This window comes from Petaurus breviceps, unplaced genomic scaffold (genome assembly GCF_028583685.1).
Source record: "Petaurus breviceps papuanus isolate PSGF00001 unplaced genomic scaffold, PetGlider_PUasm1.0 174, whole genome shotgun sequence".
Classification (NCBI taxonomy): Eukaryota; Metazoa; Chordata; class Mammalia; order Diprotodontia; family Petauridae; genus Petaurus; species Petaurus breviceps.
Window position 1 is genome coordinate 2,140,099 of NW_027185761.1, and position 26,861 is coordinate 2,166,959.

A 26,861-nucleotide genomic window follows, 5' to 3' on the forward strand; every position below is an offset into this window, starting at 1 on the left:
CAGTCATCCTGATCAATATGTGGCCACTGGATTCAGATAATTCCTGAGAAGAAAGTGAGGCTGCAGCCCTCCCTCACTCAAAGTCAACTGCAAGTCATGGCATCATCTCCCTGATGTCATGGTCCTTTCCCAAGAATGAAGGACAAACCACACAACCACTTAATATTTCAGACCTGCTGCCACCTACATGCTGTCATGACATGGTTAAGTGTGTTTTTTTTAATATAAAGAGTTTCTTAAGAGCAAACTTAACATGTCTAGAGAAATTAAATATATCAGCATCACAGCTGACCATACTATTCAACTATAAAACTAGGATAATTGATAGGGATTGCACTGGTACTAAGAATAGCGACTCAATACACCTGATCCTTAACAGCTGCTCCTCAAAAAATGAGTTTTATATATTGAAGAAGGACTTATCACTCAAGCAAGCATAGCACCATTTAGTACCCAGGAATAACAAACACTGGGAAAAAATGTAATAACTATATATGAATACAATTAGTGATTTTCTATGAAAGTCCAAAGCACCTTGAGAGAAATTAGGGTGGACTTAAAATTTAATACATAGTCTATTTCTTATGTATTCCTTTTTGATTTGTTATTCATAGGAATATGTATTTCCATGAGAATCCCAAAGGAAAACAAATCAATCCAGTCAATCCTATCAAGTAACTGAGCAATTCATTTAAAATTGATATTTGGTAGATTCATTTAATTGGATATTTATTTTTAAATTAATTGTATTGTTGGTTCAGAATCAATTTGTTTGTATTTGTTAAGACAGATGCTTGTGTTTTTTGCCTAGTAATGAGAAAAACAAACTGGAGAACAAGGAAAAGGGAATAACTAACAGAACAAAGAGTAGAATTGGTAAATGCAGACATGAATCAATACATATTTTGCTGGACACAAAAAATTGGGGGGACTAATGGTTTTTTAAGTTATAAATTTATTTTTCATAGTATTTGTAGAGAAAATTTAACATTTTGGCATATATAAATAACTATATATACCAACATTTTGAAATTGGTCATTATTAATAATCAATTTTAACAATGGAGAGAATGAGACTACAAAGAAGTTAAATGATTTTTTTTTCCAAAAAAGACAACTATAAGAAATGAAATTTAAAATCTTCGGCTCATTCAACATTAGCAAAATGGGAACATGTTATTCCATTTTATTAATAGGGCCATTTAAAGGATGCTAAACACAAAGGTACATTAAAATCACTGCCACATTACATTTGGCACCCTAAGGCCTGCAATGGATATACATGCTAGAATTGTCGCTAGTAAAATCCATTGGGTATGGTGCGTACAGTTCCCTCCTACATAGGGTCAATTAATATAAATAATTCCCTGGTGTCCCTTTGAAGCAATGAAGAAATCTGCAAAGAGGATCTACCTGAAAAATGAAATAACCTAGGACTACCTGGTGGAGCAACTGTAAGCAGGGACCTGATTTATCTGAGTTCCAGAATGAAAGCTGGAAGGGACGGGCTCATCTCACTTAACCCCTTCATTTTACACATAGGGGATCCCAAGTCCAGAAAAATGCAGTAATTTGCCCAAAGTTAATATAGCTAGTAGGTGGTAGTGCTAGGAACTCAGATCCTCTGAATTCAAATTCATTATTTATTCCACAATATCTTGGCAGCAACACTTTTAAATTTATTTTGGTCTACTTCCATGTATAAGATATATATAAAATATAGGTTATTCTAGCATATGTCTGAAGCACAGTGATGCAGGACATACTATAGATACCATTCATACTTTAAAATAAATAAACTATATTAATAAATTAGAAACTTTGGGATCTAGTCTTTTCAGTATTGGTAAGGCAATTCCACATTGTAATACTTGATTAAAAAGGTGACTCACCATTATTTTTTTTAATAAATGTATTTTACTTGTGCAAAATAATGAAAATATTTTAATTTTTTTAATTTATTAAATTATCAAGAAGCATAAAATACTGGTACTTTAGCATGTCCTTGCTCCATACACCATGCTGCTGTTGCACTGAAGGCAGTGAGTTCCACTGTGGGGGTTATACGTTCCAGGAGTGCAGATCACTGGAAATAAAGAAAAAGATATTAAATAAAGTGTCTCTAAAAGGCCATCTGTGATATAAATGACTCAATAAGGTGATACATTATCCAACATTTGAATCCAGTAACAAACAAAGGAGTTTGTGTTGGTTTCACATTTATATTTTATTCCATAGATTGGAAGATATCTTAACTGTTAATGGGGTCAGGTGTTGGCAGCACTGCTAAAATGTTACTTTGCAGAACAGATGCATATAAACTATAGCCTACCAAGGAAAGTTATACTGAAGTTCACAGGAGGATGATAAATTATGAGCAGCTTAAACTAGGGAAACTCCTGCTGATATCAACAGGAATAATACATGAAACCTTTAGCATCAAGTTCTTAAGTGTTATCTTGAAAAAGGAAGGATAAAATCATGAAAGATAAGCACAACATACTCTGCACTTGTATAGGTCCTTATATATATATATAGATATATATAGATACACACACACATATATTCCTCCTAGAATATTGATTGATAAAAAAAAATACTTCTTCCATATGATTGACACTTTAAAAAATAATTTTCACACATATGATCACATGTTGGTATCCTCACAAGCACCTTGTGAAGTAGGTAAGGCAGGTGGTGTTATTCCCATCTGTAATATAATGCCAAGGAAAGGCAACTTTCCAGGTTCAAAATACCAGCATAGGTGCTCTCCATTTTATTCAGTGACAAACCAAGAACAGAGAAGGTCAAAACATGACATCATTCAAAATACAGCATTTACTAAGTGTGATTAAATAATCTCCAAGGACTACCCCACCCCAGGACCTTCCATCATTCAATCAATTACAAAGTCCCTGGTCTAAATACTTCTCCACCCCTAGGCTATACCTTCATTTAGTCCACCACAAAGCCCCTCTTCTCAAATGGAGATTAGTTTCCAAACATAAGTAAAGTACCTTCATTTGTCAATCACAGAACACCAAAAGGTCAAAAGTTCCCCACCCCTGGATCTCAATTGAATCTACCCCAGAGTTACATCAAGTTTAAACACAGCACTTAATACCCAAATGGAGGTCTTTTCTTCATCTTGACAAGAGGCAAGTTCTCAGCAATCTTAGTTCCTGGGGAGACAAGGCTCAGCAAGGCCACAAGATACATTGCCAGTTCCTTCATCAATTCATCCTCTGTCTGTAGAACAGTCCTAGAACCCCTGAAAACATTAGCAAAACCCTCTCCCAGGATTTCTGTAAACATACAACCAGAAAATCCTTCTTCAGGGCTTCTGAACCAACAGAAAGGTTCCCAGACCCCTGCAACAACAGCACTGTCCTTCACCAGTGGACAGTATTCACTCTGTCTGCAGGACAGTCTCCAGACCCCTGCAACAACAGCACTGTCCTTCACCAGTGGACAGTATTCACTCTCTGTCTGCAGGACAGTCTCAGGGCTTCTTAGCCAAAAGCCAGGTTCCAGGACTTCTTCAACAACAGGACTGTCTTTCACCAGTGGCCAAATCTGGCAAAACAACATCAAAACAGACAGACAAAGTACCAGCAAAACAGCCATGTCTCCTCAGTCCTTGGCAGCTCAGGGCAGGTCTCAAAAGTCCAGGGCGATTCAAAGTGGCCGCAGCAATCCTTCTCAGTCTCTCTCTCTGCCTCCACGTGGGTGCTGCTTCCAAAAAGTCCTTCTGCCTCTCTCTTGTGTCTCTCCAAATCTACGTCACCAGCTCCTCCCAGTTCAGGACTTTCTTTTCACATCAACAAGTCCATCCCACACAGGTGGGATTAACAAGCTCTGGGTTTTAACACAATCAGTTTGAAAACCAAGCCAATACAGGGGAATCTTTAATTGCCATTACTATCACACCATCTTACAGGTCAGTTAAGAGAGGCCCAGAGATGTCTGAGGTCACCTGGGTACTTAGTGCTGGAGTCCAGGTTTGTTTTTTAGCTTCTCTTCTCTTGTTCCTTTATTATGCTGCATCTCAAACAATCTGATAAGAGTAATATCTGGGGGCAGCTAGGTGGTACAGTGAATAGATCACTGGCCCTAGAGTCAGGAGTACCTGAGTTCAAATCTGGCCTCAGACACTTAACACAAAAACTAGCCATGTGACCTTGGGAAAGTCACTTAACCCCAATTTCCCTCCAAAAAGCAAAAAAAAGAGTAATATCTGGCCTTCCCACACAACTGATCTGAGTAAAAAAAATAATTTTTCATAAATTGGAGGATAAGATGAAAAATAGTGTCAAAGGGAGCAATGTGGAAGTAAAGGTTATAGGTTGTTTGTTTTTTTTAAGCTGTGTGTGGAGGGGGGGCGGGGGGGAGGGGAGTATGAGTAGACATTTGCAGAAACTCAGCATCAACAAGACCTGTAGAACACAGAAGGCCAAAACTTACCCTAGAATAAGAGATCTGAGAATTACATACAACTGAATAGTGCTGAAATGAAGTCACAAATATAGATGATTTACTAGAAAGTGAAACAGAATCATATCTAAAAGGGGAAGAAGGTCAAATAAAGATTTATTACCAAGACATTAGAAATGTGTACACACTTTTAGTCAGTGAGAACCTAGATGGAAAATTGAATATGTTACAATGAGGGAACACTTTTGGTAGAAAGGTCACAGAAGTTGAGGAGGCAGGATCAAGAGCACAGGTGGAAGAGTGATCCTTGGAAAGCAGGAAAAACCTATCTTCCTCAGAGCACCAGAGATGATGTGTAGATGGCTAGCAATGAATGAATAGGAGTTCTACACCAGATAGTCTTTGTTCTTCCTAAAATAGGAAACAAAGTCATGTTCCAAATGACGGAAGGGGATTGAGGCTTGAGGGAAAGAATAAAGGTTTGGAACAGATGCTTTCAGTGACAGGCTAAAGGATCAACAAGAAATCAGAGGTGGAGGGAAGTACTATTTTTGCAACCCAAGATGAGCAGAGAAAGTGAATGATGTGATGAAATCATTCTGTGTACTTTGGTTGAAAGTCTGAATTTGGATGTAGCATTTATAACTTTCCTGGTTGGTGCTATGGCATATGAATGATGTGAGAAGAGCATGATAATGGGGCAGAGTTTTAACAGTTGGTTCTTTCACAGAATGACAGTGAAGTCATACAAGCGCTACTGGAGAAGAGAATAGGAATGAAAAGTTTGCATTAAGGCTAGAGGCAGCATACACAAAATGTGGCTCCAAAAAAGAGAGCCAAAGGCTTGGAACACAGCATGTATGGCCATGGCTAGACTTAGAGCTTCCAACAAACAAGGGGGATGGGTTGGCAGAGCCAATAAGTCTGGATCACACATTTTATGACTGATATTGGATTCCTGGAATAGGATCACCAGTTAAGGAACTGAAATTATTGTGAGATTATAAATTGTGAATTTTGTAGATTTTTAGCTTTCCCCTGACAACCAGAAAAAGTATGCAAAGACTTCTGGGTCATATGATTAACAACTGGAGGACTAGATATTTTCTCTAATCCTGTCAACATCTCAAACTTTTCCAAAACAGAAATTATGCACCAAAGATAAAGCAACTTCAGTCGCTCCATGATTTAGGACACCTAGAATCCAAAAGAAGTCGAAAAGGTAAAGCTCAATTACAACATTGAGCTCACTGGGCACACCTCCCTTGCCTCCTGAGCTACTGGCTGTGAGGCTGCACTTAGCTGACCCAAGGACAAGGATCCACATAAAGGTTCCCACAAAATTGATGCCATACTCTGGTTCCCCCTCCCTCTCTCCAGTGCTGTGGAGATCTCAGCTTCAAGTTGCAGAATTTTACTCATCCACGACAGCCTGGCAGCATTGTAACAGTTTTGCAGGGGTAGAAGTTGGGGGAGGGGAGGGAAGAAGGCAGGGAAGAAGAAGAAGGAAGTAGAGGGGAGTGGAGGAAAGGAGGAAAAGGGATTGGAAAAAGAAAGAGAAAGCAGTCTAGTCTGTGGTACAAAAGATCTTTGCAGGAAAGCCAGGTAAAAAGGAGAGAAACAGGCAGGATAAATGTATTGGCTTGAAATAGACCTTAACATCCCACCAACCCTCCTCCTAGAGCCTCAAAGATCAGAACTACAGAAATCAGCCCTGCAGCACCAGCAAAATAGCAGGTCTCTAAATTGCTGGTGCCAGGTCAGAGTACTTAGTAAAGAGGGCAAGGGGCAAGTTCTATAACCCTACAAGTCATTTGAGACAGAGCCTCAGGCTGCTGAACCATGAATTGATCATAATGGGAAGAGGCTGACATAAGGTTAGCTCCAGAGCCCAAGGAAACCACCATCAGAGGACAGTGAGGGAAAATAAAGGGGAAAAACACCTGAAATTACCAAACATCTCAGGAAGAAGAAAACTCAAAGCCCTTGAACATAAGTAGAAAAATCATCAGGGAAGACATTAACAAGAGAAGGAAATATGGCCCCTAAATCTAATAAATGAGTTCAGGCATCTATGAATAAATAATGAAAAACAAGGAAAAACAACCTAACACTTCAGGAAAACAGAGCACCCTATCAATTTGAGGAGAACATGGAAATGTGTTCAACACACTGTTTCTGAGTGATATAAAAGGGAAATGAGAATTATGAAAACAGAATACATGGTCTACAAGGCAAAAATAGGCAGACCAGAAAAACTGCAATCTACGACAAGTCCCACCACCAACAAAACAGAGAATAATTGATTGGGAATGCAAATACGCAAAAATGAAGGACAATCTAGAAGAGAAGAAAAAACAATAACATTAAAAGAAATTATGCTCATTAGGTAACCAAAATATACATAGAGACAACCTAAAGATTATATGTCTTCCAGAAGAACACTACAGGAAAAAAAAACACCATAATGTAGGAAATAATAAGGGAAAACAGCCTAGCATATATGAAAATAGAAATGTCAATTGAAAGAATTTATATATCGCCTCCAAAAAAATATACAAAACTGCAAACTCCAAGACACATAGTGGTTAAATGTGACAAGTCAATTCAGAAACAAGTCCTGCAAGACAATTAAATACAAAGGAAAGGAAATTCAAATAACACATACCTATTCTGCAACCACTAGAAAACTGTAAGAAGGGAAAGCAGAGTGAAGATGGCAAAGTAAAGGCAGGGACTCACCTCAACTCTCCCAAATTCCCCTCTTAATAACTTTAAAATAACACCTCAAAACAAATTCTGGAGTGACAGAACCAACAAAAAAATATTTAAAAATTTGAAAGGTATGTTTCACTAGGGTAAGAGTGCAAGCCAGCAGCAGGTCATGGGAGCAAGTGAATGGTAGCCATAGACTTCTAAAACTCTTCATCCACAGTAAAGGGGATGGACAACTGGTCAGAAGGAGATTATAAGGGACCTTTTACTAGTACTAGGTGAAGGACTTGTTGCATTGCCCATATTTGGTTCCAGGTGGCAGTCCCAGGGCACACTAGAACATGTGGCTACAGAGGAGCAAGGGGCAGTGGTCACAGTTCCAGGGCAGAAAAGAGTACTTGTAGTTGCTCACAGACCAGAGCATAGGTTAGGAGATCAGTGATGACACTTCTCCTTAGATCATACCACCTAGGAAAAAGTGAAAATTTATAGAACCCCAGAATTAGTTCTAAAACCAGCAGCATGAAAATCCCAAAACTTCGGACAAGGCTCCCTTCACAGCATAATCATAAATGTAAAAAAAAATCAGTTAAAGAACTGATCTTTAACACAAAGTTAAAAGTCAAGAAATAAGCTGGGGGAAGGAGCAAATAACAAAAAATAACCTGGTCATAGAAAGTTACTATGATGATAGAGAATATCAAAACAAAATTCAGAAGATTACAAAATCAAAACAGATACTCCCAAAGTTTCTGAGAAAAATATGAATTGGCCTCAGGACTTAAAAAATTCCTAGAAGAGCTCAAAAAGGATTTTAAAAATCAAATAAAAGAGATAGTAGAAAAATAGAGGAAAGAGATGAGTGATGCAAGAAAATCATGAAAAAAACGTCAACAGCTTGGTAAAGGAGGCACAAAAAAATTGAAGAAAATAGCCCATTAAGAAACAGAATAGGCCAAATGGTATTAAAAATAATAAAAGACAGAAAAGAACAACTTAAAAATCAGAAGTGGCCAAATGGAAAATGATGTACAAAAATTCACTAAAGAACTCCTTAAAAAGAAGAATTGGCCAAATGGAAAAGTGGGTACAAAAGCACATTGAAAAAAATTCCTTAAAAATTAGAAATGGGAGGGGTGGCCAGGTGGCTCAGCGAGTAAGAGCACCGGCTCCAGTGTCGGGATGACCTGGATCAAATACGGGCTCAGATACTCAGCGCCACACCCAGAAATAACTGGCCATGTAACCTTGAGCAAGTTACTTAACCCTGATTGCTTTAAAAAAAAATTAGAAATGGGCAAGTGGAAGATAGTGAAACCATGAGACATCCAGAAACAATAAAGCAAAATCAAAATAATGAAAAAATAGAAGAAAGTATAAAATATATCATTGGAAAAATAACTGACCTGAAAAATAGATCCAGAAGATACAATTTAAGAATTATTTTATTCCCCAAAGCCATGATGTAAAAAAGGGCTTACACATTTTATTTCAAGAAATTATTCAGGAAAACAGCCATGATATCCTAGAACCAGTGACTAAAACAGAAATGCAGAGAATCCACTGATCACTACCTAAAAGAGATGCCAAAATAAAAACTCACAGGAATATTATAGTCAAATTTCAGAGCTCCTGAGTCAAGGAGAAAATACTATCAGCAACCAGAAAGAAACAACTAAAGCATCATGAAACCACAGTCAAGATGAAACAAGATTTAGCAGTTTCTATATTAAAGAATCAGAAAGTTTATGTGATATTCTGGAGGGCAAAGGAACTAGGATTACAACCAAGAATCATCTACCCAGCAAACTTAATATAATTCTTCAGTGAGAAAAATATATAATTAATGAAATAGAGAACTTTCAAGAATTCCTAATGGAAAGACCAGAAGTGAATAGAAAATTTGATTTTTAAATACAAGACTCTAGAGAAGCATATAAAGGTAAGCAGGAAATAAAAATCATATGGGATCCAATAAGGTTAAATTGTTTATATTCTTACATGGGAATATCATACTTGTAACTCTTAAGAACTTTATCATTATTAAGGCAATTAGAAGGAGTATAAATACATAGAGGGCACAGGTGTGAGTTGATAATGATGGGATGATTTAAAAAAATTAACATTAAGGATTGAAAACAAGCTTAGAGAAGGGGAGGGGGTAAAATGGGGTCTCAAATAAAAGAGGCCTGAAAAGAGCTTATAAGGTGGAAGATGAGGAGGTGTCAAACAATATCTGAACCTTTCTCTCATCAGAATTGGCTGAAAGAGGAAATAACATACACACTCATCTCGGTAAAGAAATCTATCTTACTCTACAGGGAAGTAGGAGGGGAAGAATGTAAGTGAAGGTTGAAAGGGCTATTGATAGATGTAATGTAATATCAAGCAAAGGCAACTTCCCAGGTTCAAAATACCAGCATAGGTGCTCTCTATTTTATTCAGTAACAAACCCAGAACAGAGAAGATCAAAACATGACATCATTCAAAATACAGCATTTACTAAGTGTGATTAAATAATCTCCAAGGACTACCCCACCCCAGGACTTTCCAATCATTCAATCAATTACAAAGTCCCAGTTCTAAATACTACTCCACCCCTAGGCTATACCTTCATTTGGTCCACCACAAAGCCCCTCTTCTCAAATGGAGATTAGTTTCCAAACATAAGTAAAATACATTCATTTGCTCAACCATAGAACACAAAAAGGTCAAAAGTTCCCCACCCCTGGATCACAATTGAATCTACCCCAGAGTTACATCAAGTTTAAACACAGCACTTAATACCCAAATGGAGGTCTTTTCTTCATCTTGACACGAGGCAAGTTCTCAGCAATCTTAGTTCCTGGAGAGACAAGGCTTAGCAAGGCCATAAGATACATTGCCAGTCCCTTCATGAATTTATCCTCTGTCTGTAGAACAGCCCTAGAACCCCTGAACACATTAGCAAAGCCCTCTCCCAGGATTTCTGTAAACATACAACAAGAAAATCCTTCTTCAGGGCTTCTGAACCAACAGAAAGGCTCCCAGACCCCTGCAACAACAGTACTGTCCCTCACCAGTGGACAGTATTCACTCTGTCTGCAGGACAGTCTCCAGACCCCTGCAACAACAGTACTGTCCCTCACCAGTGGACAGTATTCACTCTCTGTCTGCAGGACAGTCGCAGGCCTTCTTAGCGAACAGCCAGGTTCCAGGACTTCTTCAACAAAAGGACAGTCTTTCACCAGTGGACAAATCTGGCAAAATAACATCAAAACAGACAGACAAAGTACCAGCAAAACAGCCATGTCTCCTCAGTCCTTGGCAGCTCAGGGGGGCAGGTCTCAAAAGTCCAGGGCAATTCAAAGCGGCCACCAGCAATTCTCTTAGTCTCTCCACGAAGTGCTGCTACCAAAAAAGATCTTCCGCCTCTCTCCTGTCTCTCCAAATCTGCGTCACCAGCTCCTCCCAATTCAGAACTTTCTTTTCACATCAACAAGCCCATCCCACAGGTGGGATTAACAAGCTCTGGGTTTTAACACAATCAATTTGAAAACCAAGCCAATACAGGGGAATCTTTAATTGCCATTACTATCACAATAGAAAGGAGGGAAGATTGGAGGAGGCAATAGTCTGAAGCAAAACACTTGAGGAAAGGTAGGGTGAAAGGAGAAAGAACAGATAAACAGAGGGGAAAAATACAATGGAAAGAAGCACAGAGTAATCACAACTATAAAATATTTACAGCTGATTTATCTGATAAAGGCCTCATTTCTCAAATATGTAGAGAACAGTCAAATTAATAAGAATACAAGTTATTCCCCAACTTATAAATAATCAAAAGATATGAACAGGGAGTTTTCAGATGGAGAAATCAAAACTATCTATAGTCATGTGAAAAAATGCTCTAATCACTATTGATTAGAAACATGAAAATTAAAACATCTCTGAGATGCCCCTTCACATCTATCACATTGGCTAATATCACAGGAAAGGAAAATGGTAAATATTGGAGAGGATGTGGGAAAAATGGCTCCCTAAACTACTACTGGTGGAGTTTGGAACTGGTTAAACCATTGTGGAGAGCACTTTAGAACTATGACCAAAGGGCTATAATAATGTGCATACCACTATTTGCATCCCGAAGAAATTCTTAAAAAAGGAAAAGGACCTGAAGGAGAACCTCAGTTTACAAGTAAGCTGGTTACGTATGCTTCACTGGGCAAGAAAAAATTTTCACAAAATTTGTCTTGTAGGACAAACAAAAATTTGCAGTAACAGCATCGTGTTTGGACTTGCACTACTAACTAAAGGGATGATGCTCAACTAGGGCAATTTTGTTTTGTTTTGTTTTGTCAAACAAAAGAACCTCAGGTTGGTATACTACCTAATAGACATCGTTCGGTGTTGACCCTTCATGAAAGCATCATCATTTGCTCTTAACAGGATCATTACAAGTGTGTTCACATATGTTTGCATATGTACAGTAGTACTTTGTGTAAAAGTGTACAATAGTGACTGTAATCTCAACATAGCCAGGAACTGATGACAGATGAACTGATGGATCTGCATGGGGAAGCAACAGTGAGAGGTTGTGGAGGATATATCATCTGAAGAGGAAGTTGAGAGGTCAGAAGAATCCTTTACATCAAGTGATATTAGGGAGGTTTATCAAATGTGGGGAAAAGTGCAAAATTTTGTTGAAAAACATCACCCAAACAAGGCTAGAACAATGAGAGCCACTAATATTTTTAATGATGATTCAGCATCACATTTCTGTGATATTCTGAAAAACGTCAGACAAGTGTTGTTAGATAGATTCCTAGACAGAAGCGAAATTAAAGAAAAAAAAATCAGTGAGTCAAAACATGAAAGTCATTCTAAAAAAATGAAAAATAAGTGAAGGCAGTAGAATTAGTCTTACTTTTAGTGAAAGTAGCATAAGGGAGGGGTGGCCAGGTAGCACAACAAGTAAGAGCACTGGCCCCAGTGTTGGGATAACCTGGGGATGGAATCCAGGCTCAGATACTTAGAACCACACCCAGAAATAACTGGTCATATAATCTTGAGCAAGTTACTTAATCCCAATTGCTTAAAAAAAAAAAAAAAGAAAGTAGCATAAGAGAGAATACTCCGGATGCTGAAATCCCTGATGTTTTCATGGAAGGAGACTCCCCTTCCAAGCAATAACCCTTCCCCCTATTCCTCTCTCTCATCTCTCTCATGCCAGCCACAACTCTTCTCAAAGGGAAAGTACAGGTTAATTTGTTTTATTTTCAGTTTATATTGTGTACTAATCATTGCTATTGTATTTCAGGTGCATTAGGGGCAAAAAACTTACTTAAAAGTATAAGTAATTATTTTTATTTGAATATTTTGGGGACATGGTACTGATCATCCAACTTTACATTATTTCCTATGGGAAAATTTGCTTTGTAATACAAACAAAGCACATGACTAATAGAATCTCAGAATGAGTTAAATTTGTAAACCGAGGTTCTCCTATACATGCAAAAAATATAATATAGCAGCTCCAAAGAAACAGAAATTGAGGGGAAAAAAGGAAGGAAAAAGGGAAATTGAGTAGATCTACATCTGTATTAGCAAGCACCCTAGCACACCAAGGATGGCCTGCCAGCACAAGTTCTTTGATCTGCTTTTCTAAAGGAAAGAAAACTTTTAAAGGGGTCAACAATCTTACTTGAATTACAGATAAGTAGAAAATACAAGCAGAGAAACTGGCACAGAGATTCAACAAACAGGACTTCTACTGTCTGAACAAAGTAATACAAACATCTACATAAACCACCAGATCAGGAAAGCACAAACCTCTGAGTAGGGGGCTCTTAACAAATGGCTACTCAAAGTCCCATCCAGGGAATCAAAAAGGTCCTTCTCATAAGCAAAGTCCCAAAGCAAAATGCCAGCCTCCCAGAATATATAACGAAGACTCAGCCCCTGATTGGCTCAGAGCCAGAAGGCACAAAACCTACTTGGCTCAGCAGAGCTGTTAATTATCAAGGTTCAAAGAAGATTAATCCTTCAGATGATTACAATTTAGCCTGAGTGTGGGAAATTGAATTCCAGAAGAGAAAAAAAAAATCAAATCAACAAAAAATCCCACTTTGCTTATGTTTACAGCATCAGTTAGGGAATGGATGAACAAGTTGTACTATATGAATAGGATGTAATATTATTGTGTTATAAGAAATGATGAGCAGGCTGATCTCATAAAAACCCTAGGATGACTTACATGAACTGAAGCACAGTGAAGTTAGCAGAACCAAGAGAACATTATACACTGTAGCAGTAATATTGTATGATGATCAACTATTAATGAATTAGCTATTCTCAGCAACACAATAATCCAAGATAATTCCAAAGGATTTATGATGAAAAATGCTAACTCCAGGGTAAGATATGATAGAGTCTGAATGCAGATTGAGGCTTACTTTTTTAAGCTCTTTTTTTTCTAGAGGTTTTTTGAGACTGTCTTCTTTTATAAAATGATTAATTCAGAAATATGTTTTTCATGATTGCACATGTATAACCTATATCAATTTTCTTGCTTTGTCAATAAGAAGGGAGGATAAAGGAAAAGAATTTGGAATGAATGCTAATAATTGATTTTACATGTAATGTGAAAAAATGAAATATTTTTTAAAAAGAAAGAAAACAGAGAAAGGAAGGAATAATGTGTTCTGAAAATGTAAGAGCTCAGAATGTAGTCCAAGGTGACTGACTCAGCAAATCTGAACTTTTAACAACCAATGAAAAAAAGATTTGAATGTTCAATAATGAATGATTTGAAACATTCTTTTATACACACATTCTTTTAAAGAAAAAAAAAAACATTTCTTAGAAAACCAGACTTGAAGAGCTAATTTGCTTCTTGAGCAGCCAAAGCAATAGAAATGCAGGAGGAGTGAATAAATCTGGCAGATAAGAACAGCAATAGAAAGTGTGGCAGCAGAGAGACTAAAAGATTTCCTTCTAAAATGCACACAAAAAGAGAGGGGTGAAGATGGAAGTCAAGTAGAAGTAATAGTGAAGAGGCAGGCCTGGGGAATAATAGATAGAAACTAACTACAGTTGAATCAATCATTTTGGGGGGTGGAGTCAAAATGGCAGAGTAAAAGCAGGGACTTGTTTGAGATCTCCCCCAAACCCCTCCAAATACCTGTAAAAAAGACTCTAAACAAGTTCCAGACCTGCAGAACCCACAAAATGACAGAGTGAAACAGATCTCTACTCCAAGACAACCTGGGAGGTTGACAGAAAGAGCATATTCCACTAGGCTGGGAGCAGATCACAGGACAGCATGGGAAGCGCCAGGACAGACAGGGCCTGAGAAGGCCTCAGGGGACTGAATTGCTGGCATCTCTGACAGTTTTCAGGTTTCTCAACCCATAAAAGCCAAAGACAGCATAGGTCAGTGGGAAACTCTGTGGCACCTGTGTAAAAGAGCAGCACAATTCAGCTGGGGTCCAGTCCCAGCCCTGGGGTGGCAGCAGTGGTGGTGGTGGCAGTGTCAGCAGCAGCATCAGCAGTTGCTTCTGGAGCTCTGGGCCCACAGCCAGTGGAGGATCGAGCAGCTGTTATGAAACCCTGAAGCCTGCAACAATACACCAACTCCCACCCCTACTGGAAACAGAGTCCTATCTTAACCAAGAGAAAGTTAAGTATTTGGCTGGGAAGATGAGCAAACAGCAGAAAAAAAATCAGATTGTATTGCTTACCTCATTTGCTGACAAGGAAGATCAAAATATATAATCAGAAGAAGATAACAAAGTCAAAGCTTCTACAACTAAAGCCTTGAAGAAAAATATGAATTTGTCTCAGGTCATGGAAGAGTTCAAAAAGGATTTTGAAAATCAAGTAAGAGAAATAGAGGAAAAATCGGGAAGAAAAATGAGAGTGATGCAAGAAAATCATGAAAAACAAGTCAACAGCTTGCTAAAGGAGACCCAACAAAATACTGAAAAAATTACACCTTAAAAAACAGACTAACCAAAATGGCAAAAGAGGTCCAAAAACCCAATGAAGAGAAGAATGCTTTAAAAAACAGATTAAAAAGTTCCAAAAACTCACTGAAGGAAGGGGGAAGGGGAGAAGGTGGAGGCATGAGAGAAGGGAGGGTACACTAGGGGAAGGGTAATCAGAATGCATGCCCTCTTGGGGTTGAAGGGGAGAGACAGGGAGAAAATCTAGAATTTCAAATCTTGTGGAAATGAATGTTGAAAACTAAAAATTAATTAATCGATTAAAAAAAAGACAATATCTTCTAAATGGGAAAGCAAAAGGATAGATAGATGTGTATTTTTTTTTCTCAGCACCACATACAACATTTGCAAAAGCTGATCACTAATGGTGAATCAATATACGAAAATTCTAGGAGGCAGCTAAAGCCGTCCTCAGAGGAAAAATCAAATCTCTACAAGAATACATTAACAAAATAGAAAATAAAAAGACTGATTGAACTTAATTGATGAACTGAACATGAATTTTAAAAATCCATTTAAATATGCACTAAATATGCATTAAAAAAATTTTAAAGTCAACAAATTTCAAATAAGCATGAGATATTGTTTTAGAAGTAGAAAAATCAGAAATAAAAATGCCATAGAATTAATGAATGAAGCTGAAAAATGTTTTTTTGAAAGGACTAATAAAATTAATGAACCTTTAGCTAATCTGATTAAAAAGAGGACAGAAAATCACATCAACAGACTATCAAATGAGCAAGATAAAATGACAACAAAGCCAGAATAAATGAAAAGAATTATCAGAAAATATTTTGCACAGCTGTATGCAAACAAAACTGAGAGTGCAAAAAAAAAAAATAGAGGAAGGTCTTTGAAAACATAAATAACAAAACTATCAGAAGACCAGAATGAGATCTTAAATAACCTAGTCACAGAAAAGGAAATAGATTTGTATAGCAACTGCCAAATTTAAAAACAAAACAAAAAAAATTTCTGACCATGATGGATTCAAAGGAGAATTCTATCAAACTTTTAGGCAATTGACAACCATACTTCACTTTGAGAAAATATTCTCAAAAATTGAGAAAATCACCCAACCAGAATCCTTTTATGAGACAAATGTGGAAACTAGGAAATATAAAACACTGAAGGAAAATTATTGGCTAATATTATTACTGAATATTTACTAAATTTTTAAAAATAAAATCTTGTCAAACGGACTACAACTATTTATCCAAGAAATTATTCATTATGACCAAGTAGGATTTATACCATAGAAGTAAGTATGGTTCAAAATTAGGAAAGCCATCAGTGTAATTAATCATATTTAAAAAACAAACCATCCAAAATTACATAATCAACTCCATATAGATGCAGAATAAGCCTCTGACAAGTGCAACACTTTTTAATGCTAAAAATCTTTTTTTTTGAGGTGGGAAGGCAAGGCAATTTTTGGCGTTAAGTGACTTGTCCAATGTCATACAGCTAATAAGTGTGTCAAGTGTCTGAGGTCAGATTTGAATTCAGGTCCTTCTGACTCCAGGGCCAGTGCTCTATTCACTGCACTACCTAGCTGCCCCCTGAGGACCCTAATTTTAATATCATAAAAAGCTTCCTGACAATCTATATAATAAATAAGCACTCATTAAAACCATCTAGTATTGGTTAAAAAATAGAGAGCTCAACAGAATAAACAAGGGCAAATCAGAAACAAATAGAGGAAGATAAACCATCTCTGTAAAAGGGCACAAAAAATGAAATTTTAAAAACTAAAAAATATATTAAAGAACCAATAACATATTGTTTGATAATGTGAAAAACATGTATTACCTAGGAAAAATTCCTTATTTGATTAAAAAAATAAACCTGCTGGGAAAACTAGGGGTGATGGAGGCATAGGGAGGAAAACCATGAGTATTTATTAAAAAGGTCAAGAGGGAATCTAATGATTAAAATATAGATAAAGCTAAACAGTTAAGGAGGTAAAGAAATTGTACAGACATGGTCCTCAAGATATATATTGAATGTATAGAGGATTACAGGAAAGGAGGATGATAAGATTGATTTTTTTTTTTAATACATGATTCAAAAAGTTAAATGTCTGGTCAGTAATCCATTCCCCAACCCACATGCACTCACAAAGACTTCCTTTTCATTTGTAACTACATATTTTTTTCCACCATTTATAGCTACTTCTTTTTAAAAAATGTTTTAGAGCAGTGCAGAGTCATGATGGTGGAATAAAAGCAGGAACTTGCTTAAGCTCCCACACCAACCACCTCCAATACCTGTAAAATATGACTCTAAACAAATTTTTGAGCTACAGAACCCAAAAAGTGACAGAGAGAAATAAATCTCCCACTGTATGCAGCCTGGCAGGCTGACAGGAAGGGTCTATTGCATCGGGTTGGGGGCTGAGCAGTCCTGCATGAGCCATGGCAGCCCAGACTTGGGGGGGGAGGACCCTGACCACTGGCAGTTCTGGTGGTTTCCAGACTTCTCAGCCCCTAAATGCTAAAGAGAAAGCAAAAGGTCAGTGGGGAACTCTACTGGAACTAGGAGACAGAAGAGAACAGTCCAGCTCCTGCCCTGGGGCTAGAGGTGGTGAAGGCATGGTGGCTACATCTGATGCCACATGGCTGCCTCTGGAAATCCTGACCTATAGATCATAGGGTGACCAAGCAACCATTCAGAGGGTAATTGTTCTTGCTTTGACCTGCTTGGATCTGGATCACAGTCTTGGGTGGTGATCCTGGTGTGTATAGCCAGTATGCCATCTTGGGGTGTCTGTAGAGAGGGTGCACTCCTCACAGTTCTGATAATATCTGCAAAAACCCCAGAGATTTGGGACACAGCTCTCTCCACTCAGGAAGCAGAGTTCTACTGTGGCAAAGAGCTCAAAATTCAAGTAACTAGATGGCTAGATGAGCAAGCAGAGGAAGCACAATCAGACCACAGAATCCTTTTTTGGGGACAAAAAAGATCAAAACATGGAAATAGAAGTCAATGAAGTCAAAACTCCTCCATCAAAAGCCTCCAAGAAAAACATGAATTGGTTATAGGCCATGGAGGAGCTCAAGAAGGATTTTGAAAAGCAAGTAAGAGAAGTGGAGGAAAAATTGGGAAGAGAAATGAGAATGATGCAAGAAAATCATGAAAAGCAAGTCAACAGCCTGCTAAAGGAGACCCAAAAATACACTGAAGAAAATAGCACCTTAAAAATAGACTAACTCAAATGGCAAAAGAGACCCAAAAAGCCAATGAGGAGAAGAATGCCTTACCAAACCAAATTTGCCAGATGGAAAAGGAATTTCAAAAACTCACTGAAGAGAATAATTCCTTCAAAATTATATTGGAGCAAATGGAAGCTAATGACTTTATGAGAAATCAAGATACTATAAAACAGATCCAAAACAAATGAAAAAATAGAAGGCAATGTGAAATATCTCATTGGAAAAACCACTGACCTGGGAAACAGATCCAGGAGAGATCATTTAAAAATTATTGGACTACCTGAAAGCCATGATCAAAAAAAGAGCCTAGACTCCATCTTTCAAGAAATTATCAGGCAGAATTGCCCTGATATTCTAGAACCAGAAGGCAAAATTGAAATTGAAAGAATTCACCAATTACCTCTAGATAAAGATCCCAAAAAGAAAACTCCTAGGAATATTATAGACAAACTTCAGAGTTCCCAGGTCAAGGAGAAAATACTGCCATCAGTCAGGAAGAAAAAATTTGAGCATTATGAAAACACAGTCAGGATAACACAAGACCTAGCAGCTTCTACATTAAGGGATTGAAGGGCTTGGAATATGGTATTCTGGAGGTCAAAGGATCTGGGATTAAAACCAAGAATCACCTACCCAGCAAAACTGAGTATAATGTTTCAGGCAAAAATATGGTCATTCAATGAAATAGAGGATTTTAAAAAACAAGAGCTGAATGGAAAATTTGACTTTCAAATACGAGAAGCAAATGAAGCATGAGAAGGTAAACAGGAAAAAGAAATCATAAGGAACTTATTGAACTATTTGCATTCCTACATGGAAAAACAATCATTGTAACTCATAAGACTTTTCTCAGTATGAGGATATTTGAAGGGAATATGTATATGTGTGTGTATATATATATATATATATATATATGTATGTATGAATAGGAGGGTGTATGTGTGTATAAATATATATGTGAGTATGTGCATATGTATGTACATGTATACATAGACAGAGGGCACAGGATCAATTGAATAGGAAGGGATATCTAAAAAATAAAATTATGAGGTAAGAGAGGAATATAATGAGAGAAGGAGAAAAGGAGAGATAGAATAGGGCAAATTATCTCATATAAAAGAGGCGAGAGAAAACTGTTAAAATGGAGGAGAAGAGCAGGAAGGTGAAAGGGAATGAGACAACCGCACTCTCACTGAATTTGGCTTAAGGAGGGAGTAATATACACACTCAATTGGGTATCTTACCCTACAAGAAAATAGGGGGAAAGGGGATAAGAGGAGGGATGATAGAAGGAAGGGCAGATTGAGGGAGAGGGTAGTTAGAAGCAAACACTTTTGAAAAGGAACAGGGTCAAAGGAGAAAATAGAATAAGGTGGGGGGGGGTGGGATAGGTTGGAGGGAAATATAATTAATCTTTCACAATATAACTACTATGGAGATGTTTTGTGTAACTGCACATGTACGGCCTGTGTAGAATTGCTTGTCTTCCCAGTGGGAATGAGTGGGGAGGAGAAAGGGAAAAATATGGAACTCAAAGTTTTAAAAACAAATGTTTAAAAAAATTGTTCTTTACATGCAACTGGGAAATAAGATATACAGGCACTGGGGTATAGAAATCCATCTTGCCCTACTAGAAAGTTAGGGGAGGATAAGGGAGGATATAAGAGAGAACAGATGGAGGAAGGGATATTCAGTAGGCTTGCTGTTTTGGGCTTGGGGGTAGGGGAAAGATGGAGAGAAAAAAAAACTGTAGCTCAAAATCTTGTGGAAATGAATGTTGAAAACTAAAAATAAATAAATTGGAAAAATATTTTCAAAAAGACATAAAAGTCTTCTAAATACAGAAAGAAATAGAAGGCTAAGGAGAGAGGGGGGAGAGGATAAGGGAGGGATCTTTAGAGGGAACCATACTCACATCAGATATGGGTTAAACAGAGTACAATATACACATTTAGAAGGGAATAAAATTTTCTAAATTTATGAAGAAATAAGAAAGTGCAGGAATAGGGTAAGTGGGAGGTATAAAAGGGTGTCTAGATTAACAGGAATGGGATGGAGAAGGAATAACGCATATATCTGAAAGGCTCTAAAAGTCTTCCAAATTTAGATAGAAACAAGAGTGGGGAGAGGATAGGATAAGGGAGAGATCTCTGGAAGTGGGTAGATTATGCAATAGGAGGGCAATATAGCAGGTAGAAGTAAAGTAGAGGAGGTCGGGGGGGTGGATAGGAAATAAGAGATACACACAAAATAAAGATCAGGAGTAGAATTTATTAGAAAAAAAGCAGGGGTAGTAATCATGATCTCAAAGTTAAAACTAAAATATATTTAAAAGAGACAAATAGAGAAACTACACTATATGTCAGCTATATTAATCAATATTGTTTTAAGCTCTCTAAAATAACTAGACAGTATAAGGTTGGAATTTTGCTGTGGTGTAGAAAATAATGATTTGCTGGACTTAGAAAAATATGGAAAGAATTGAGCTTATGAAGGAAGATATCCCTCCTCAGAGAAACAGAGGACAAACAAGTATAGTACAGCCTTACCTAGATGCATATGAATGTATATGTCTACATTTGAACATGATTATAGATATGAGTATATGTATGTTTATGTATATATGTTTGTGTATAAATGTATATATATATATATACACACACACACATATACATACATATCTGTGCTTAATTGTAGCCTTCTTGGGAAGAGAGGAGGAGAAAAAAGAACAAAGTACATAGCAGATAACAAAAGAAAACTTACAAGGAAGCAAAGATAGGCAGTTCTGAACACAATGTGTAGTATTTATTATGTAGGCTTTCTTGAAATGGAAATTTATTGCTGTATATTTTGAATCCTCTCTCATGTTCTGCTATGCACATGGAAATGCTTTTATTTCTTATTTTGCATTTAAGTTTATGTTTCTTTTTCTTTTCTTACTGTGCATTTGTGTTTTAGTATTTAAGTTTAAAATTTAAAAAAGAAGGTAAACACAATTCCAGGCCTTGGGTCAAGAAAAACTCTTCCCTTTGTCACATCGGACCTTTGTTGACCAAATCACTCTTTATAATAGCAGGGAGTATAGTATAGTTCTTTTCCTCTTCCAAGTGTAGCTTCATCAGTTGTGAAGAGATCTTTCCTTTCCATGAGGCATGCTGCTCAGGAACTCTTTTCTCTCTAGAAGGTAGGATTTCCTAACTCTTCAATCTGAGATCACTGTCAAGGCAAAGTTCAGGGCTGGTACTGCTCAAAAAAAACCTCACTTCTTTCCCAGAAGGCTAGAAGCAGGAATAATTAAGCCTGGATTTTCCCCAGACAGTAGGGAAAGGGTTCAGGGACAGCATTCATAAATTCCCCTCTCATGTATATCTCATGTGCTTCTGCCCATGGCAGCCATTAATGGTCCCAGAATCCAGGATAGAAACTAAACATGTATAGACATCCCCTCAAATACATGAACATTAACTCATGCTCTGTTCTACTGTATCATGGACTGCCTTCTGAAGAGGAAGAAGGGGAAACAGAAATGAGAACAGTCTGTCATCTCTCTTTTATGCTTCCTTACCTATAAAAGTTTGGCTCCCCCAATAAAAGTTTATCATCTCAGTCATTCTAGGAAACCAAAGCATCTTGAGGGCATTTCCAATCACCTGAAACCTATCGCCTTGAAGTAATGAAAAAGTTGACTCCAAATGAATCAACTAATTTTGGTACAGCCTTTTATTCTCTAAGGGTGTGAATAGATGTATCTTTACTTAGTACAGAAAGGTACGTTCAAAAGCTCTGAAGAAAAGCTCACTGCCCTACAAACTCATTGAGTGAATTAGGGTACTCCCCTGAAACAACCACAATTATACAGACATAAAACACTTGCCTCCATGATAGTGCTAAAAGAGCACAGAAACCAATTTAGCAGTAAATGCCTGTTCTTGTCAAATGGAGTTACTTGATAGCCAAGGACAAGGCCAATTTAGAGTGTAACTCATTTGTAATGCATAACAAAGAATTATGGGAAGCAACTGAGGGGGAAACAAACCTATAGAAAGCTTAACAGGACACTCATCTAAGCAAAATCTCACCAAGAGTATTTATATGTGAAATTGTCAGGAAAATCAATAAACATGTCAGCATTTCTGTACTTGTCAAAAATGACAATGGGGTGGAGTCTGAATGCAGATAAAAGCATACTTTTTAAAACTTTCTTTTAATCTTTTTTGGTCTGTATTTTATTTTGCAACATGGCTAAGGTGGAAATATTTTTTGCATGACTGCACATGTATAATCTACATCTGATTGCTTGCCATTTCAGGGAAGGGGACGGAAAGAAGGAAGAGAGAATATTTGGAACTCAAAAAATTTTTAAATGAGAGTTCAAAATTGTTTTTATGTGTTGGAAAAATATATAAAATTTTTCAAAAGAAGAAAAAAATGACAATAAGTCCTATAACATTTCAGTATCTGAGGAAATAGAAATGGCACTTATGAAGAATAAATTGGACTTATTACAGTGTAAGTATATAATGCAATATTAGTGTTCTATAAGAAACGATGAAGGGGACAAGTTTTAGGGAAAAAACCTGGAAAGATTTATATGAACTGATACAGAGTGAAATGAGCAGAGCCAGCAGAACAATTAGACAACCAATAATATGGTAAAAACAGACAACTCTGAAGACTTAAGAACTCTGATTAATCCAATGACCAGCCACAATTCTAGAAGGTTGATCATGAAAAATACTACCCACCTTCTAACAGAAGAATTGTTATTCTTAAACTACCTTTGAAGTAAACAATTCCTTTGTAAATATTAATCTTACTATTAAGTAGTTAAATGGAACTAGAGTGTTTGGACTCCGAAAATTTAGGGAAGAGAATAGGTGGGCAATAGGTAGAAGGCGATAGGTGGTGGCAGAAATGAGAGATAAGAGGTCTTTATTTCAATCCAGGCTGCACTTCTGACTCTCCACAGGGCTCCTATATACCAGGTATGCCATAAAACTTCTTGACCTTGGAAGCTCATTCCAACCTTGGACTACTTCTCACACTGGATGTACCCTCCCACCTTACTGTTTCTCCACTATTTACTGGTTCCTCTCAGAACCACCATTTGAAAGAAGTAGTATATAGCAAAAATGTCTTCAATTGATTCCATGCTGCGCTCTTGACTTTCTACAGGACTTTGTTTATTATACCAGTAAGGTACCTAGGTATGTTCATCTGATACAGACCCCTTCCCCACTATTTTTGGCCTCCTTTTTTATGTGTTCTTACCCAAATTAGAATTTAAGCTCCCTAAGGGCAAAACTGGCTCTCTGCTTATATTTGTATTCTCAGTACTTAGCAAAGTTCCTGGCATATAATAAGAGCTTAAAATATGCTTTTTGACTTGACTTGATAGACTAAGGTGCAGAATGAGACAAACATTTTCAGGCATGGCTAACGTGTGAATTTATTTTTACTTGAATATGAATATTTTTGACTCATATTTTTGATTCTTATATAATGACTACAAAATTAATTGAGGCAATGGCAGGGAACTAGAGGAATAGTTTTAGTTTTGTTTAAAAAAATCACTTAACATCTTAAAAAGTATAGAAATTAAGGAAAAGCACAAATAGAATGATTTATAATTTACATATTGTATGTATCATTTACTTAAAATGAAAAGTAAGCTATAGATAATATTTCAGTTTCATGCACAAGCTCCTTTGTCTGTCCCACTTTATATATGAAAATGCTCAGTTTGTTTAGTCTTCATAAAATTGAGAAAAAAATAAAAGACAACTTGGAAAGATGGTTGTACATAATGAAACACATAATGCAGAAATTCATTGAGGAAGTGACTCAGTTTTAAAGACACTCAGGGATCAAATTTTAAAATATCTCACAGACTGAATGATTCCAAAAGAATGAAAAAGATCAAACACACACATCAACGACTAATGACTGTATGTACCTAATTCTCAGCTCTTTACGATCTACAGGAGAACAATCCATGTACATATCAAGCATATCCTTAAGAAAAAATAAAAAAATAAAATAAAAAGAAAACAGGTTTACAGAGAAAGCTTTCAATATTAGGCTGTAACTCCCCACACAAATGCATGAATAGCAGAGAGGAAAGTTCCTATACTAGATAGTGTTTGTTGATTACCAAAAATAACAACAATAACAAAAACAACATTTATGTTTGGGTGTCAGTAAGTTTGTCTTTAAAAAAATATCTTCCAGAAAAGTTTTCCATATATGTGTTAAGATCATATGTGATGTTTAAAAATTATCCCTATGGTCCATCAATATGAGAGGTTCTTAACATTTTTTTTGTCTCATGGACTTCTTTTGCAGTCTTGGAAAACCGAATGGTCCATTTCAAAGAATAATATTTTTGAATGCCTAAAATAAAATACTTAGGATTACACAGGAAAATAACTTGAAATACTGCTATCAAAATATGTTCATACACTCCAGTTTAAGAAACTCTGGTATAGGTACAACCATAAGCAGAGATACCAATTATACTACTATATATAGATGTATTTTACAGCCACAAATGTGACTGAAACATAAAATACAGACAGTGATTACTGAAGTGCATATGCTTTGGTCCCACCTTTTTGGGGCCTAGCCTGCTACCTTGCCTCTCAGACTTCTCAGGTACATAAGAAGACTGGGGGTAGTAGTTATTTATTATTATTGTTGTTGCTAATAGTATTGTTAATATTATTACTGTTACTGGGTCAAGTCCATACTGGCTGTGTTCCTCCAATTTTAGAGGGCCAATGACCAGCACCCCAATTACATTGGATCATTTAACACAGATTGACTTCTACAATGGAATATTTAATTCATAGATATACAGGAAGAACAAACATACAGCCACATCACCTTGAGAGAATACTTTCTCCTATATCACCTCAGTCTCTGGAGTAGAAGTAAAACCTAGTTCAATTTCTACATATTATTAGTTCTATTTCACTCATATCCAAAAGCTCTATCCTTAATGGATGAATCCTTCTTCTGGGCTGGGGTCCCCAAGGTGACTCCCATGATTGTTCCTTGAGGCATTAATGCAGGAGCTGGCTGTGAAACCTGACCTAGACTCTGACTCCCAGATTTTTGTGACTAATTCTCCCAAGCATTTGAAATTCCCAAGGCTGTGGATGCCACTTACTTCACTGGATACCTAAGCAAAGGAGTCCCTGAGATCCCCTAAAGTAAATAAGGCAAATAGCTAGTAGCTCAAGTTTACCGATCCTTTAGAACGTCCCTGGAGTCCATCAGGAGGCTTCTCTTCAATATGTGGTTAGCCAAGCATTTCCAAAAGGTCTATGCTCTCTCTCCAATCTGTCTACTTGAGGCATGGTCATCACAATTCATAATTTTCCCAGAAGAAACTACACAGAATCCTCCATGTTAAGAAACATCAGCTTCCTCTTAATGTTCTCTATGTGAAAAAACCATTTGAGGCACTCTGGACCTCAGATATGTCAGACCACAGTTATTCTCAAAACCTGTTTGATCCGATGTGTATAGACACAGACATGGATATACTCATTTGTCTGGTTCCTTAAATTTCTTAATTGTTGTGACAACAACATTATTGGTTAAACGTGCAAAGAGTAGAGAATATCCTCCTGTATTTGTTGTCTTTTAATTACAAAAAAATTAACTAGGAAGATTAAAACACTGACTTAAAGATTCTCTAACAAGGTGTCTCCCAGGTAAGTTACAAGATTGTAGTGGATTCCTCAATACAAGGAACCACAGAGATACTTTTGTTCAACAATCCTCTTCGTATCAATATTGTAAAAAACAAAACAAAAAAACCCAACAAAACAAGGAGATATGTTTATCAAAAGTATTCATCAGTTGGGGTGGCTAGGTGGTGCAATGAGTAAAATGTCGGCCCCAGAATCAGGAGGACCCGGGTTCAGTTCTGGCCTCAGACACTTAACACCCACCCTCCCCCCCCACACACACATTGTGTAACCTTGGGCAAGTTACTTAACCCCAATTGCCCTCCAAAAGGCAAAAAAATAAAAAGTATTCATCAGTGTCATGGAGGCTGTCCTATACAAAAGTTAGATTGAAAAATTCTTTACAAATAATAAAATTACCCAGATGTTTCTGCCTGTTGCATGGGCTGTTTTGATTTTACAGAAGTCATGAAAAATCCAGGCCCTTTCCAAAGAGATACAAGACCGTCTGAAAATTCATATGTACTTAAAGAATATAGTAACTAATATAGTTGTGGTAAAAATTGTGTCATTCTTCTGGCTGCGTACATTATATTTATCCACATGAGTTTGTTTAGATGTGGCTGACAGGAAGGCAAGAATAAATATCCCTAGAGTCTACTCTTTCCACCCTTCCTCAAGGGAGACTTTGATTCCTGCCAAGAGGGAAGTAGAAGGTTGAATCCAGAGGCTGGACACTACTCTCCTCAGAGAGAGTGGATATGGGGTGAGAATTATATCTCTTTGCTTTCTTAAATATTGTTAGGGTATAGGAA

At 37.0% G+C, this 26,861-nt stretch overlaps 1 protein-coding gene across 1 annotated transcript in view; it reads right to left on the reverse strand.

Annotated features, from left to right (window-relative positions):
- Positions 1-1,994: 1,994 nt before the first annotated feature.
- Positions 1,995-26,861, reverse strand: part of ZPBP (zona pellucida binding protein) — a 131,853-nt gene continuing 106,986 nt past the window's right edge. The window contains exon 8 of the mRNA XM_069084510.1: positions 1,995-2,086. Within this exon, the coding sequence (XP_068940611.1) occupies positions 1,995-2,086 (92 nt within the window). The remainder of the gene's footprint in view (positions 2,087-26,861) is intronic.